At 31.3% G+C, this 18,743-nt stretch overlaps 1 protein-coding gene across 5 annotated transcripts in view; it reads left to right on the forward strand.

Annotated features, from left to right (window-relative positions):
• LOC129938368 (uncharacterized) overlaps window positions 1–18,743 on the forward strand; it is a 61,294-nt gene that overhangs the window by 9,206 nt on the left and 33,345 nt on the right. For all 5 annotated transcript variants that reach the window (XM_056045872.1, XM_056045874.1, XM_056045873.1 and 2 more), the window contains exons 2-3: window positions 10,852–12,243; window positions 15,524–15,948. In XM_056045872.1, the coding sequence (XP_055901847.1) occupies window positions 11,955–12,243; window positions 15,524–15,948 (714 nt within the window). In that variant the 5' untranslated portion in view covers window positions 10,852–11,954. The remainder of the gene's footprint in view (window positions 1–10,851; window positions 12,244–15,523; window positions 15,949–18,743) is intronic.

An 18,743-nucleotide genomic window follows, 5' to 3' on the forward strand; every position in this document is an offset into this window, starting at 1 on the left:
ATCCAAAAGGAAAGAAAGCTACAACTTTATTTTTCTTTTCTACAATTAATTTACAATAAATCGTGACCTAACTCAAAAATGGCAACTTGTGGGAAATGAGCAAAAAGCCTTCAAGAAAGTGTAGTTTGAATAATTTTGATTGTATTTGTCACACATTTCGTTGGAAATTATTTATTTTTTTGCGATTTTTTTCTTAAAATAAAGTGACTTTATTTGAAAATGTTTATATTAATAGTTTTTTTACTTAATCTCAATTTTTGATTTAGGTCCCTTTCATTAGTACTGTAGTGCTAACTTCATATCAACCTAGCTCTACATATCAGACAAAGAATTTCTCATGTTTTTGATGAATGTTTACAATGTGTACTAAATTTTTGCCGCAGTTGTTGGTCATTGAAAATTCGTTCCTTCGAATATTGGCGTTTTAAATTTCTAGATTATAGGTTGGCTCTAAAACACCAAAAAGTCACCACTTTCTCCTTGATAAAACTTTGCAGCTGCATAAAATTCTTTTTTTTTCTGTTGAAAAAAAACAAACAGTCGAAGTTTTGGTTTTCATCATTGAATTTTTTACGCGATCTTATTTAAATCAAAATATTTTATTTTAAATAGAACTTTTCTTTAAGTGAAACTTGATTTGAATAAATTGGAAACATAAGCGTTTCAACGAGAGTGTTTTACTTTCTTGAATTCCGACCTATCAGTTTTGGTTTAAATGATCAAATTTTACCTCAAATGCATAACCTTACAAAGAAATTTTGTTTCAATGACAGAAGCTTTCAATGAAAGCTATAACCGACCTGTCAAAAAATTTCTAGTGATGAAAACTAATAAAAATTATTATTGGCCCCCAAATTTGAAAATAAAAAAGTAATTTAACAGAAACGAACGACACAAAATTAACAATGGTCAACAACGCAAAAGGCTAGGAGCACGAACACTTAATTTTTTAGTTTTTTGATAAACCCCCCACACGGCCTAAATAAAAAAAGCATATACATTTTCCCCTACCACCACTTAAATGTATACATTCCATTGTAGCATGCGACCACCTAAAATAAGAAAATTATCGATTTTCTACTTCAATCACTTGACATATTTCTTGCTTGCGTAGTATTTGCTTTAATGAAATTTCAGGTTTCTTTTCCTTAAAGATGCAGACAAACTTCTACAGGTTAGACAAACAAAATATAAATAACTAAGTAACTATTTACCTACATATGTACATATATATTTTTACGATCCCACCAAGTTAATTATAACTGAACTGATGACATAGTGTCAATCCGTTGAAAAAAACTGGTATGTCAAATTTATCAGGTGATATCCTGTTCCTGTTTTCTCTCTAAACAACAGAACTCAAATCAAACAAGTTCAACATTCTATTACTAAAACGAAAACTACACATTTAAATAATGATTATTGACATACCTACTCCATTTATAACAATCGTTTTTTTGCATTATGATTATCTGGACTATATTTGAGAACGGTGGCGGTAGATATTTCTTGATTTTGTAAAAATATTTTAACATTTAAAACCTTATGTCCTTATAAATCTATATGCACCATTAATCAGATCAGTCCTTGAATATGGTTGTATAATTTGGGGCAGTGAGTATTCGACACATATTCATAAACTTTAAAGTGTCCAAAGAAGTGCCTCAAGTTTTACTCTACCTTTCTTTCCATGCTCACATGGCCCCCTTATTTTGATATATAACTTAAATGATTTTATTTGAAAGTCTGTTAATCAAATTCAATTTTTGTTCACATTAATTAAACTTTTAATTTTGTGTTTAATATTTTAAGCAGTAATGTACAATTTATACAAATTAAGGGGGACCTTTCAAAACCGATAACTAATTTATTTCGAATTAAAACGGTTTTCGAGGAACGGCTAGTTTAATGAAATTTTGAAAAACAACTACTTTGAGGTTTTCACTAGAAAGGATGATAGGATTAGAAAGGATACACTGATGCGCATTGGTTTAGAATGCCTGCACATTCTAATGAGTGGGATACCTTGAGCCTAAACGAACTTATCATACGCTGCCGTTATTAGATCACATCCGAAGAACGAGGAAAACAATCTAAATACGGATATAAAAACAGAGAGTACTGTCATCAGCGAAACAATTTAGTAGAAAAGAAGCTTCAGACAAAAGTTTATATATAAACGGATGGAAGAGTGTCGGATACAATACAAAGCCTTAGTTTATTTTGTGGATATCAGGATTATTTTGTGGATATCAGAGTTGATTTGTCAAATGCTACTTGAATTGAACAGTCCGAAAGGTAATTTCTAACCCAACAAGGAAGAGATTTATCAGTACGAAATGCATTAATTTTCGATAAGAGTGCTTGATGCGAAATTCTATCAAATACCTTTGAAATATAAGTGCAGAAATCTGACATTCTCCAAAACTATGTAAAGATTGGTTCTACTTTTCCGTGAGTTAAACCATGAGATCACCAGTGAACCAAATCTTGCAACAAAGGCCATACTGCCGGTCATTAAGAAGCTTTCGTTCTTCAAGATATTTCTTAAGCTTATAATTTATCAGCGTTTCCATGACCTTGAACAAAATGGACGTACGTAAAATTAGAGGATAGTTAGAGGGGGAGGAGGGTTTCCTTTTTGGATGGACAGGCTAGACAAATGATACTTTCTATATCCACTCGGAAAGAGACCTGTATAGAATAGGACAAATAAGAAACCCTACGCAGTGGTTTTGCCAGCGTTGAAGAGAACCTTTTCAGACGGGATACTATCCGGGCCAGCGGATCTGTGAATGTCAAGATCTTTAAATACATGCAAGAGAAAATTTGTCCCGTAGAATCGTTGGTTATGCAAAAATTGAATTCGGCAAATATGTCCGTTATATGTATTCCTAGCGTGTTTGAACTTATTCCGATTCCCCTTAGTGCATTTGGCTCTGTAAATGCGAAAACTTATATTGAACCTAATAACTTCTTTACGTCTCGACTTACCCATGGGTTTTCTTTGATAGTTTGATAGTTTTTATCACATTTAGGTAAAAATTTCTCATTTCGAAAAGAATTATAAGTTTATAATAATATCTGCACTGGGGGTAACGTTCTCATATTGCCAAACGGTTCTTATATTGATGATCATTTTATTGTTAATTAATAAAAATTGCAATTTTTAATTGAAATAGAAACGTCCTATCCTTAGTTGGACCAAATTACATATGAATTCCAACTTACAAAATAATCGATTCAATTGGCTAAGAGTTTGGTGAAAATAAAAATCAGTACATTCGATTTTTGTATATTAAGATACATATATGAAAAAACTAAGAAGATTTCTGACAAAATGTATCTATCTACTGTTATACAATGAACATACCTTTATGCACCTAATAATAATGTTATTCCAACGATATAAGTTCTGATACTTAGGTTCGTTTAAAAAGACAAAAATATGTAATTTTTCACTTTTGAGTCGTGTGACTTCAGAACTCCGACTTCAAAATGTATGAACTGTTTTTTAAGTATGTACCAAAGTAGACGAACGTCAGCGTACATTTTGAGTTTGTAAATATCGCGTTTGCTTATGAATGGAAGTTTTAATAGCAGTGCTTAAGTATAATTCATATTTTTGCTGCAATATAAAACGACATAATTGAAAAGACATGTAACTTCACTTGAAGTTGATATCCCTATTTTTGTATTTATAATTTTTAGTAGCGCCAAACATGTCGTGTTACATTTTTGAAGTGCATACCACTGAAAAACTGGGACCATTTTGTTAAAATAATTAAACTGAGTTATTTTATGAAAATGTGCGAGTCTTCTGAATAGAGAATCATCCTCTTTTTGTTTTTCATTATTAGATATGTACGAGTGTTTTGTAGATATAGGTATACTGTGCCGACAAATATAGTTTTCCGGAGTTTTTAATAATTGAAATATGGAATTACTGGTAGTGCGGGTGAGATGTGTTACTTGGTCCTTCTATCTTTTAGCCCTGGTTTTGTTGGAATGACTAACGTTCATAATAAAATAAAACACCAAGTGGTTGAAAATAGGCCTAGGAAGAAGAAAGTGAGACCGAAGATAGTGCAGGATGCTAGAAATAAAAAGCAACTTAATTTAACATTTCTAACTTTATTCATTTATGCAACGATATGGAAACAAAATTGATGTTAAGCACACCAAAGACTCCCCCACAATCAAATGCTGAATGTATAGATATGAAGGCTTGGGGGAGAAAGATATTCATACTTAGAGAATGAAGTGGAGTGTTGTATAATAAAAAGTATCATTGCACTTTTGTTTTATTGTTTTTATCTTTGTTGTGTTACGAATATGAGTATGAGTTTTAGGAAATATTATGTAGAAGGAAACACTGAAGTTCAGCGAGTTGAGTATCTACTCTTTGCTGTTGAAAAAATCTCGTTTTGAGTTTAAAACAAACAAATTTATTTCAAACCGAGCTTCTTCTTTTTGTATTTTTATAAGAGCAATAACCTCGATAAAATTTCAAGTTTAGGCTGAGACATTAAAATTAGAAAAGTTTTGAAGACACCTGCCTTGCAGTTTTAAGTTATCGTGAAACGTAAACATTTAGAATAAAACACGTTGTACCAGGTCAACAGGCTCAATCGTTTTTAAAACTCATTTGTGATGCAAGTAAGTGTAAAAATCATTTCACAGCATAATTTTTCTCAAGGAAATGCTCGACCAAGGTATTTTTATAATATAGGCTACCTCTTCCGTGATTTAAACCATTTAATTTACATATCTAAACAGTATTCTCTATCCCAATACCAAATTTAATTAATTTCCATTGCTCTGTAGAAAACTGTTGGCCCACCAGGTACAAAATTTAAGAAAATATGGTTTTATCGAAAATGTGCCTTTCGGTCAATCTTTGCAATGTTAAATACCAAGTTATATTGTTATATTTAGTTTTTGTATTTATTTAGTAGTGGTATGTATGTTTTCAATACTATCCCAATGAAGTAGAGAGAAAGTATTTAATTATGGAAGTAAAATTTAAACCTAAAAAAAAGGAAAAAAAAAAACAAATTAACAATGAAAACATGTCTCACAGGCAAAGAAGTTATATATAGAAGTTTAATTTTAATATCGCATGTCACGAAATATGAATACAATAATTTTCCACCAATTTTTATGTTAAAAAAAAAAACAAATATTATTGACCAGCACCTGAAGAACAGGAGGAGTATTGCATGAATTTATAATTTTTGCAAAAAGGACATGATTTGGTTGGTACATAAAGTTTTGAAAATTTAATTAAGTTCAGGTAGTAAAGATATTGTCAGCCAGTGCAAAGTCCGATTATCTACATACACATATAGAAATGTTAAGGACACCCAAGCAACAAATAATAATTTGAATAAAATCCAATAAGATACTTATCACATCTATACTTACTTAACGACTAATAAATCACAATATTCACGAATGTGCAGTAGGGCGTCCCAAACCAAAGTGTGTTTTTTTAGATTACTTTCATTAGACTATTTCGTTTAAAGTCTAATTGTTTAAATTTAAAATAAAATTTTATAGCCATTGGCCGACTTGGATATCCAATTTAAATCAATAATGTTGTCTTCTTCAAGCTCCAGGTAAATACAATTTACGAATCAGAATTACCTCAATTTTATTTATTTACGTATCACAATTAAATAATTATTCTTCAAATCGTATACGTTACGTACGAGAAGGTTAAACAAAAAAAAATGTGTATCGTTACTGAGCTTTTTGGAAGAACTGACTTTCCGGGTGTAATTGGATGCATTGATGGCACCCACATCAGGATTTCGTGTCCGAATATGAAGAATCTTTTTCCGAAAATTCAGCATCTATTTTATAACAGCAAAGATTTAGACAGCATTAATGCCATGAAGGGAGATATCATTCTAAAATAATCAATTTTATTAAGTTTATTAATTTAAGATTTGTTATCACAAAATGCAAATACGCTTTGTGGATGCAAGGTACGCTGGATCATGCCACGACAATTTCTTCTGGCCAGGCAGTGATGCAAAATTGTTTATACAACAATTTTAAATAATTAATGAGTGTTTATTAGATAAAACATATGATTTTGGATATCTAATGTGAACCATATAAAATTAAACCATTGGAAGTTTAGAGCCATCTTTCAATAAAACACACTCAAATGCAAGAAATATAATTGAGATGATTTTGGAATTTGAAAATTTGAAAGAAAATTAAATGTAACAGCAACAGAACTACATACAAAAACCAAAAAAGGCTATCAAATTTTGAATGTTTGTTCTTGCCTGCAAAATATTTGCGTTACATTTAGAGTTAAGATACGTCAGAAGATATTTACAAATATGTAAGCAATCAAAACGACACTGATCTTGCTGAAGACGTTAGACCACAACGCAGTTTGTTTCGCAACACAATAATGGATGACCTCAAGTAACCATCTGCGGTGCTGGATGCGTAGTGCATCGGCTCCGTAAGCTACTTGGTTGGCGTTCGAATCCCTTGTGACGGTAGAAAAGTGTTTAAAATAATTTGAAAGAATTGAAGTATAAGTACCACAAATATAGGAATTTGATTCTCATTTAAGCCTTTTGGTGGCAAAATTAACTTGTTGTAGTATTCAAACCCTGCTATTATTTACTGAGTCAAAATAGAAACGTAGAAATATAAAAAGCCTTCATTCATACAAATCGAACCAACAACACAAAAATTATTCGCTTCATTCGACTCAAGTTTGCTGACTTAATAATTTTCTTATACTTTTATAATACAAAAAATTGATACTATCCAAAGAAGAAAGATAAAATAGAAACTTGTTTTGAGGCAAGTACGCAAGGACCATCGGATAATTTTCGCAAGACAGCATATTGTGTGGAGCAGTGAATGTTAACGCGTTGTCTTTACAGATGAAAAAAAGTTTATCCTTGACGCTTCAGATGGCTACAAATTTTATTTTTATAATTTGGGAAGAGATGAGCTTATTTTGATAAGGCATCACAGCTAATGGTGTAAAGAGCTGTAATATACTATGGCACAATCGACTTTGAGCTTTTGTTCGCGACAATGACGGTCATTTGCAAAAATGGAAAAAAAATTTAGACATCTGCCTTAGATTTTCCAACAAGACAATACGCTCTTTATATACTTCCAAGGTGTTAGAAGTTGAATTCAATCAGAAGACTTGAAACTTTTGCCATGGAAATTTAATTCACTAGACTAAAACGTAATTCATAACGTTTGGTCATAAACTATGTGACGCCTTGACGCCTGCTTATGAGGTGGCAGCAAATTTGAACACAAGGACATCTTAATTTAAGTTATTCGTGAAGATATGGGCCCAATTTGTCTATGATAAAAAACTATGATTCTACTTTAAACCGTCTTATAGAGGTTTTATCTAAAAACGTCGGCCATACTCAATAGTCTCTATATCATTTATTTGTTGGTTTCTCTAACATTTAGCATGTACACTTGTAAAGCACTTTTTATACCTTCCCTTACACGAGTGTAGACCTTTCCGAGTGAACATTTCCACCAGCAGCACCAGGAGCCAAAACCGATTGGAACATTTGTGACCTCATCCTAGTGGTTGAAGAATTATAAAATACAAATGGGAGCAGAAACTATTTAATTGCAATATAAGTTGGCAGGGCTGAATCGGGAGACTGACCAATGACCCTACGAGTAACTTTATCCACTTCCGAAAATTCCCCAAATCCGTTTTCAAATTAAAAATTAAGTCAGATTTTACGTGCACTTAAGAGACTTTTTTTGTTCTTTTTGAATTTTATAAAAAATTCCTTATTTAAAAAGTCTTTTTTAAAATATTGTTACTTTTCAACACTCTTAGCAATTTTTGAACTAATGAAGGTTTTTAACGTGGCCTTTAAGGAGGCATGGTGATAAAGCAACTCAACTTTCCAGCTAAGATGATGGGTGATTTAGTGAGTAGAATATGATTTGCCATGATATGGTAGCCCAGCGTTATGTAATAATTTTTTTTGTTTCTGGTTTGGGTGGTCGACCGAATGCAGGTTTGTCTGAATATTGTATAATGATGGGTGTCGTAATCTTTTGAATCGGAGGTTGAAACATTGTTGTTTTGTTAGGTAATAGTTACTTTGTGCATGCAGCACAAATTTAAGCCAAGACAGCTTTGTGCATGCGCAAAACCATCTTTTCGCTAAACAAAAAACATTTTTCTTAATATAAAAGATAAAGAAACATTTGTCTGCTTTTAAAGTAAGACGAGTGCTTAAGGGTCAAACCTCATTCTAAAATTAATTTTCAGAGTCGACTTCGAATTCAAACCTATTTAAAGTACGTTTGAAATGTTTTAAACTTTGAGTTGTTGGTTTTCTTTTTTTAAATATTACAAATAATAATAGATAAATTATAATAATTAATTTGAATATAATAACCTATAAACTGACTAATTTTTGTTTATTGTCTTACATAAAAATTCCCCCCAAGGGCGTGGTCCAGTCTTTCTCTAGGTGCAAGACCTAAGCCAAAAAGCTGTTTTTATTTATTACGTAATTATTTTTATTTAATTAGCATATATTTTGCCTTTATATAAAGATTATGATTCTTATCTTAACAAATAAATATATGTATCTTTAAGAAAGATGTATCTGAAAAGAGGCTTAAATGAAGAAAAAAGATTCTCTGAACTATTCAAAAATAACGATATGAAGAAATATAGCTATTATGAATTTAAGATAAACGTTAAAATAAACATTAAATTAAGATGATTTTAAAACCAAGAACTAAATCCATAGATTAAAACAAATATAATTGTGTATTCAATTTTCAATTGATTTTCTTATGTCTAGTTCTTTAAAGATATATAAATGATAGATAAATGTATATATATTTCGTTGTTTCAATCGTTTCTTGGGATTCTAGACTTAGTTAAATCACTTTCATATGTTTAGCTTCTAAAGAATTGTAAAAGGAACATATTCAGATATAAGGTATTATTTAAATTTTGGTTTATTAAGTATTCAGAAATTGAGCGTACCTACTACTAGTAGTGCCGTGTCTGCCTTAATCTTGTGAAACACAATTTTCAGAAAACGAAAAAACGATTACTTTCCTTCAATAGAACCCAGTACAGAGGTTTTGTATGTGTTCCATTTATATATTAAAGTTGTTACTAATTGCCAGGTTTAACTTTGCTTGGGCCTCACACAGAAATATTTGTGTTAGCTGTTTTATACTAGTATTCAGCTCTTATGTTTTGATTTTTAAAAACTCATATAGGTACAAGATATTTACTTTTTTTAAATAATTCCAAATGATTGATAATGTTAACTCAAGGTTTTACAAATATCCGATACATACAAAATATATTATAAATATAATATTAAACTGAAATATTTTCGACTTTATTCACAGAAAATCTTAAATCTAGAATAACTCAAAGTTTGAAGAGCTCTTTTAAAAAATTAAGTATCATCACACAACAGTCTGTATGTTGTTTAGTATTTATTTAAGCATGTAACTTATCTATACAATTTAGAAAATGTTTCTAAAAGTAATACATGAACTAAAAAATAAAAAAAGCAATAGATTTTATTCAATAAGACGAAAAATTAAATCATAAACTATTTTTATTCTTTATTAGAATTAAATTTAAGGTTATCATATAAGCTGTGATAATCTTTCCAAAGTAGTCCCTTTAAACGTTGTAAGTCACATGAAGCAAATACATTGGAGTCCAGTCTATCTTCTCCTTCGTGCCATGCATAGTAATGAACTTTAGATGTTTTCAAGAAGAAACCAGATTCATAGGGAGTTTCGGCTTGAAAACGCTTTATTTGTAAGTTCTATTTTCAAAAAGAGAAAAGATTATAATTTTTTGAAATTAAAAGAACTACTAGAAATCGGTATCAATATTTTTGCAAGCAAAATAATTTTGAACTTGCCATATCTTGCCAACAGTTACTGGTCATTTAAAAAAAATTTAACGATTAATAAATGTATTAACTTTCATTTATTACACACTCTTAGAATTAAATTCTATGTTCTGGCTTCTTTAATATGAGTATGTTCTATTTAAAACACTCGAAAGAAAATGGACGTATGTTTCCATATATTTTCTCTTAATCAAGAAGATCAGACAACTTTCAGTTAAAATAATTAACGTTTGTTGAATTAAATTTCCTAAGGAGGGTGAAAGCAGATCTATAAATAAAAGAATTAAGGGGATGCGTTTTAAAACTCGCGTTTTTTCCGCGTTGCTCGCAATGTTTGTTTTTTGATATTGTTGGCTTAGGTTTTATTTTTGTTGGAGGGTTGTTAGTTTTTTTTTTGGGTAGCATTATGTTCTTAGAAAAATCCAATCGGTATTTTTTTATAAAAATAGAAAACTTTCAAAAAATGCTGCTAAAATCGATAAAAATGAGTTTTCGATTAACAATGTTGAAAACCAAAACAGATTATGATATCAAAAAAATGTTTAAACGTAAAAGTAAATTCAAATTGCGACTTTAGTCGACAGTGAGTAAATAACATACACAATACAAATGCATTGGATTTAATTAATCAATTTTTCTACGAAACATTTTTTAGTCATTCTTAATACGTCTATAGTCTATGCAAGGGGGTGAATTGTAGTTTTGTACTGTGTCTAATTTCATATAGTCATTTTCACAACTTTGTACTTTGGATTCAATCTTCTCATTTTTTTGTGCCATACAAATTCACATTTTTAAAAATTGTCATTTTTCTTAAGACAGCTAAAAAGAAACTACAATATTAACTTTGAAGTTTTGCAAAGATAATAACAAAATAAAACTAAAATAAACAAATAACTTTATGTCTTCTTTTCAGGTAAAATAATAATGGGATAACAAGTTTACGGAATCAAAGTCCCAAAAGTGGGTGAAATTTAATGAAAAGCAAACAACAATATGACCTTCTTGGTCGTTTAATTTCATTTTAATCTCAAAATATATCTCTACAGAAAGAACAAATAACTTTGCACATGATTTTCCAAGGCTTATTATCCTGTACCCGTTACAAACGTCGATATGATATAAAAGTGAAAAAAGTACTTGGAAGGAGGAATACTTCTTTTTAAATAATAATACTAAAAACATGGCTCCAATAGATACTCATATTATTCGGAGTAGAAAAACAAGGCCTTTTTTAATACAAGAAAAAACCACTGATATCAAAAACGTAGCGCCGATAGGAATAATAAGTTTGAAAACCAATATGGATTAATACGCAGCTGCGTATACACATGTTTACAAACCTACATGTAGTGACCATACTCTGAAAAGGATATTCTTTTTATGTGAGTGAAGAAAAAATTAAGAAAACAGAAAGAAAAGATAGCTTAAGAACAAAAATATTTGCCTTAAGCATTTTCTAAGCTACAAAAAAAAACACTACCATTCGCAATAAATCGGGAAGTATACGTTTCATTGTGTGCATTAATTTTGTTTGCTTCTTGGAACTTAAATACATCAACTCCTTGGCTATCCAAAAACTAGGTTATACAAAACATCAAGTCTGAGTTTTAGAAACCCTAGCTAGAATAAGGAAAGCTATAATGCAATGTTAAATGTTAAAGGAATTTTTAATAGACGACAAATTTTAGTAAGTGTGAAACGTTTCATTCCGTAAATACTAGGAGTTCGAAATATCTACTTCGAGAACGTTAAATTGTATCAGAAGCAACTTAACAAAAACTAAGTGAATAGAATAACTCAGCGTCATCAGCAAAAAGGACAAATTATGAACTACCTAGAAATCATCTTTCTGTTTGTATTACTAGATTCGGGTTGATATTGAAAACTTTCTTCTTTTTATTATCAATATGATTAAGACCTAACAAAAATAAAAACTCAGTCCAAACTTAAACAGGAAGAAGATTTTCAATTCAACAATTTAATCTTTATATCTTCAGAAGAAAAATCGTTTTGCTTATGTTAAGTGCTATGGCAACTCAATCGGCTAGTAACAATCAACAATCAGGATTTCATCATCAAGGGAAAGGACATTGGCACCAGAAAAGACACAATCTGACACAGAAATATCAGCTGCATAGCCAAACAAAAACGAGTCAAAATATACAAGACACGATGTGGTGGAGAAGAAAAACAACTTATCAATCCAGAATGTGGAAGAGACATCTATTGGATAGTATATTGCCAATAAATTCAGCAATCTTTACTACACTTGCGTTGATAATAGTTTTGATTTCGGGAAATACAGGTAAGTCTTTTATGTTATTTTGCAAAAGTATTTTGTATATTATTTTGTTAATTGAATTGAATTGAATTTCATTTAGCGAATTTATTTGATTTGAGCCTTATATAGCCCCTATTTGTTTACTGAATCAAGCCAAACAAGTATTTTATCTTAAAGTAAATTTAGTAAATTTTTTCCCATAACTATATGTGCATTCTCATAGCATCAGACGGATAATCAGGTAAAATGTGCATTCCCCTGAGCGATACTACAGGTTATAGTGAAACCTAACAATTTCCAACAAAAAATTTGTTTGCGAGAAATTAAAAATAGGGATCTGTTTTGGTATTTTGTCTTGAAAGTTGCCTTATTGATAAAAGTTAGACTATGGTGTTTAGAATCATGAAAGCATTTTGCACTATGTCAGTCGGGTCTATATCTCTCCTCGTTTAGGTAAAAGGGCTAATTTGAACCTCCTGTTCTCAACTAAACCAATTGGATATCTGTAAGAAGGGGAAAGACTAATATTATGTTACTGTTTTTGAGATCGTTTAGATAATTATTGTAGAATTATCTTAGGTAGGTCTAATAACGCTCTGGGCTATAGCAGGGCATGTTGTTCACACGGCTTCTGCAAAAGCTATTTAAGAATACGCGTGGCGTGCTTTCCTATAAAGCAGTGTCCGATTATGACACCAATTATTGAGCTCATATGCGATCTGCTTAGAGATATCAAGCACCTTAAGCACTTTGAATCTAGTGTAGGTCAAATATTTTTCGTGGCTTGACAGGTGGAGTCTTTATTCAACTTAATGTTGGATTTTTTTTATAGTTTCTTGTTTTAACAAAAGCGTACACGTAGCGATTGGTATGCCAGCATTTGCCAAACGTGGTACAATCCGTAGTATTTTACCATTTTTTTGGAGTTCCTCTGTTTTGTAATTTCCTGGAACCTCTCTATGGCCCGGCGCATAGGAAGGGTGAATGTTAAATTGTCGTGCCAACTCCGGTAGAGAACGAGAAGATTACGGCGTTTATATGTAGATACAGAGTACAAAGATATAATGGCACCTTGACTTTCTGAGAAAATTGGAACGTCTGATGTTGATATCACAGTTTCTTCAAGCCAACCAAAAGTTCTGCCTGAAACCCGCTACAGTGGTAAGGAAGGTAAAATGTGAGACTTAACTATAGTCGTTCAGAGTACAGACATTCACCAACCCCCTTATCAATTATTATCTTTATAGAACTGGATTGATTCGTCGGATTCGGCTTCCAGGAATGCGTTATTCTCCCAGAACGATCTGGAAGTTTGTACCTTTGTTAAATTAAATGCAGTCATGCTTAAATGCAGCCTACCATACTGACACACTGTACAGTAGAATCGGTCTGTTTAGCAATGTCCGTAATCAAAGCGTTCGGGGTCGCAAGACCCATTATAAGCATTGGCTTTTTGGCAGCAAAAAAACCTGCAGTAGTTTTCTTGCCTCTTTCTTGTACATTACGTTTCTTTTTGAAAGTTTGGTGTAATATGAGACTCAGATATTTAGCTTCATCTTAAAATTTTAGATACTTTTTAAAAATGTTCAGTTTGCAACTGTTTAAAAACAATGGAAACATGTTGTTTGGGTTTTACGTTTTCCTGCAAAAACTTTCATCTAATAAATTACAAAAATCCTCTAAATCTAGTTAATCTTTTAATCTTACTTCTTGTCCAGTTTCATTAAAAAGTCCAAAAGGCCAAAATTGAACAGACTACATTAAATCCTACTCTTACTGCCCAAGTACCTCCAATGAATCAATTTCCTGAATTCTTAACCCGCCTTCTACCTTTATTCCGGGTAAATTGCTTTAGCCACATCCTCTTCAAAACCCACTCCTTCAAACCCAGTACCAATAAAGGGTAAGATTTGTGCTGACGTTACCTGAAAGCGCATAACGCATAATTTGCCGCTTGTAATCATCGTTAGTTAATATGGTTCTTATTTAGACTTGTTTGATGTATTTGATTTTTTAAGCCACCAGAGTCAGGAATAAACATTACTGGTTTAAGACGAAATTTGTGAGAAAACGTAACCCTAACTTACCTTAGAAGCCAGAGCACTTTGCAATCGTTATAAATCAGTCTTCAATTCAAATCTCGGCTGCAGTACGCTTCGTTAGACATCTTGTTTTAAAGTCTTATACCATAACCAGATTTTGTAGATATCGTCCCCTTTCTTTTTTGCAAAAAGAAACTGTAAAATCCGAGAAGGAAAGACTTTTTAAGTTCTCCGTCGAAATGGGAACTGGAATTTTTCAGAACTATATCGATCAACTCAAAGCAGCCTCATTACTATTTTATAGGGGTGTGGAAGTGTTTACGACGCTGAATCGGCTTTTATCGAACAGTCGAATGTTCTCATGTATATTACCATTCAAACAAGGTCCTATATAACGGTACTCGAATCAACAGAATTAACAATTTCTTGATAAAACTCGTTCGAGGTCCCATTCAAGTATATGTCTTCGACCAACAATTTACTTGTCGGGGTGTTCCCCCCAAACGACGAATATTTTGAAAGTTCAATTTGTTAGATAGATTCCGTCTGATACAGGATAGATTGACGTTCCGCTAATCTACCACGGGTCTTTATGGCACAAGGCGGATCAAAGCTCATTCCCTTCAGTAGAGCTCTGTCCGAACGGTACCGTTGATAGGGTGAAGCAGTTTTGGTGACGTCAACCTGCTGGCGATAGCTGGAGATGGGGTTTCAAAAGTTGGTCAGCTTACATACCAGTTTCATAATCTTAGGGTTTTGTTTTAAGTAGAATAGGCAAGTGGCACAAAAAAAGAAATGTTCACAAACAAATATAAAATAATAATACAAAAATTTAAGAAATGGAAAACTAAATTAAAAACAAATAGCCAGATTTGCTGATGTGGTTGTTTTAGTTTTAAGGTAGTTAAATTTTACCGACGGATGTTAATGTAAAAATCCAATACCCTATTTTTTTCCGGACTGATCGTATCACTTGCTTTATTGTTAACCTATGTAGCTTAAAACAAATTAACACCAAATTTATCTTATTTGAGCCTTACCAAAGCTTAGAGATGGAATCAAAATAAAAGATTCAAGATAATAATTTATAAATATCAGGCAGCTCTATAGTGCATTCTTATTTCTTAAACAAAAAAACTGTTGTGGTTAGTTAAGACTCGAGAGATTGTTTGGTTCGTGTTTATTATATGTGTATCTTTATTCATACCAACAAGAAATGCCATATCTATAAACTAACTTTTTATATTCTCTTTCATTTATAGTACATGCGGCGCAACGACAGTCTTCGTCAAAACCAAAGGAAGCTAATAATTTAAATGCAATTTCACAAAATGGTGTCGCTACTTCCTCAAACTTGAATGTAAATATCATAAATAATGGCTTTCGTGTAGATCGAACAGTAAGCAATGCAAATGGAAATATTGTGGATAGCAGTACATCAACAATTGCAAATACTATAGCCAGTAGTAGCAGTACCTCGACGGCTATCACAACTATTTCAAGTAAGAACAGCGGAGGAAGCAGTTTCAAGGGATCCTCTTCCAACATACATAGAAATCAAATGGAAGTGAATGAAGATAATAAAAATGGTCCGTACTTTGATAAAGCTGCGTCTAAGAACATAACAGCTCTGCTTGGAAAGACAGCGTATTTGAACTGCAGAGTAAAAAATCTTGGAAATAAAACTGTGAGTACCTAAGGTTAACCAAAAAATGCCCTTAATAATAAATTAATTGTATGCAAAAATTGCATACTAGGCCTCCGGTATTAAATATAAAAACTATGATAGACCATTGTATATACCAGAATACGTCTGATTTTAAAAGATGAACAACAATTATATATATTATATATATCTATGAATCTTATACTATTTTTTGTTTCGACTTTTAGTAAACTTACAATTTGAATTCTCTGTATACCAAATCAAAACGACACATTTAAAATTTAAAATATTATAACCTTTCATCAACCGGAAATCGAAGTTAAATGAAGAAAATAAACTACACACATTCGTGGTTTGTCCTCCATGTTAATCAACGAAAAATTGAAATGGTATCCAATAGAATTTAAAAATTAAATTAAATATATATCATTAAAATATTTTCAGTGCATATAACCTTAAAATCTGATTTAAATAATAGGAAGTCTAAATATGCATTTACAATTCACACAATTATCTATATAGGTTTTCGTTATTTTTGATTGTTTATTAATTTCTAAATTTAATATTTCCTTGTTATATATTAACATACAGTGATGGCCAAAATTAAAGCAAGAAAATGCATTACTTTATAAACATTCGAATAAAAAGAAAACAAATGATATTTTTATAATTTTACTTTTCTTTTTTTGCAAAATATTGTTCTTTATTTTACAACTTTAAATTTAATTTTTAATCTTAATATTTAAGAAAAGATACAAAAGTTTAAAACTCATAGAGCACATACACCCTATTACTGTCTCCAGTTATCAAATTTTACAACCAAAAGAGTTCAATTCCTACCTGTGCCATCATAAGTTTTTTTTCACTGCATCTTGCGAGAAATTGAAAAATCCTCCAAGAGTAATTCATGAGAGAGTTATAAGTCACTATAGGACCTAGATCTCAATGGACTGTTGTGCCACCTAAAAAAAAATTCATTTGATAGTTAGTGCAGCATATACCAAGCAAAAAATACAGTTACTGACAGATCTTTGATGGATCTAACCATCACAATTCACAATCACAATTTAAAATTTTAATAATAAATGTTGAAATGGCGCGGAATAAATATTTAAATTAACTTAAACTTAAAATAAAAATAGAGTCGGACTTTCAAAAAGATGAATCAATAACTTTTATTCGGAAAAAAATATGGTATCAGCCATACAGTTATTTCTCTAATAATTGCTCGATTTCGTACTCGAGGCACTGAACGAACAGTACACAACGCGGTAGACCTCGCAAAACCACGTAGCGTTGTAACAAACGAATAATGAGGTTAATAAAAAATGGCCCCTATATTTTCTCTTAAAAAAAAATAAAAAAGAACTAGACTTAGAAATCTCGTCCCGAACGATCCGGAAAGGAGCGATTAGTAGCTGGAAGGCTTGTCGAGCTGCAAAAAATCCATTTATTTTCCTAAAGAATAGAGATACGCCACTCGAATTTGCCAAAACACACCTTAACGGACATCTCAATCCTCGATTCACCAGTCAACTGTGAATCATTGTTGGGGAAACATACATAATTGTTTTTTGGATATTTTTCCAGTTAAGGAGTTGGACCAATTCATAAAATAAATGGTATTTGGATCGTTTCATGTACAATGAAAACCTTCAAAACGTCAGGCTTCCGTATGCGGAGGAAAAAATGGAGGAAGGATCTTTCAAAATGAGAATGATCCGAAACATACCGCTAAATTGGTGAAGGATTGGCTTAATGAAGGCAATATTACAGTTATGAAGTGGCCAGCGCAATCTCCTGATATCAACTGCATAAAGAGTCTATGGACTATTGTTGAACGAACAAAATGTGACAGTTTGACTTCACTGCTCCAACAAGTCGAAACTGCCTGGGAAAACATCCCGATAAACATAAATGTATAGTATTGCCAGATACGAGCTCTGTAGCGCTTTGTACATAGCCGTGAAATTCAAAAGACTAAAAGGCGGAAGGGAGATGTTTTCAACCTTTTATTACACCTTTTTTCTTTATTTTACTTTAATTACTTTGTACATACCAACTTCGTACATACAAACAAAAATATGGTTTAGTTTTGTCCAGCTACTTTTCATGAGTTTTTAATTTTTTTAAATTTGTCTTAAATATGTTAAGATTTAAAATCGAATTTAAAGTTGTAAAATATAGAACAATATTTTGTTAATAGTAATAAATAAAAATTATAAATGTATAACATGTGTTTCAACTTTTTATTTGGATGTTTATAAAGTGATATTTTTCGTGCTTTAGTTTAGGCCATCACTGTATGTTCGTAAAAATGTTTCTTATTAACTTCCCATAGAAAGTTATTGTCCGAATTGTCAAATTAGCATTTCTCGACGTTTCAGGGTATGTGTATGTGTAGATACGTGTGTGTGTGTGTTCTGTTTGGATTTAAGTAAATGAAATTTGGAAAACATATTTAGATTAATCTTATACATATTTGTTCAAAATTTGGTTCATAAAAATAATTATAAACAAAGTTCTTTATCAACATTGTTCTAAATTTTGAGGGTTTTTGATTTTGGGAGATTGTATGGGAGAGCGGAAAAAAGTCTGTAAAATCTAAACTATAAAACAAATTTGAATGAAATTTAAAACACATGTTGAGATAAGTCTTATACAAGCTTGGTCAAAATTTTGTCAAGAAAAATTATTAGAAAAAAAGTTATTGGCATTTTTATAAAATTTGAGGCTTTTGATGTTATATTTAAATACAAGTTTTTGTTTTATTAAAATCTTTTAGAGCATGCCTCAATACTTAATATTGGCGTTTC

This window comes from Eupeodes corollae, chromosome 1 (assembly GCF_945859685.1).
Source record: "Eupeodes corollae chromosome 1, idEupCoro1.1, whole genome shotgun sequence".
Classification (NCBI taxonomy): domain Eukaryota; kingdom Metazoa; phylum Arthropoda; class Insecta; order Diptera; family Syrphidae; genus Eupeodes; species Eupeodes corollae.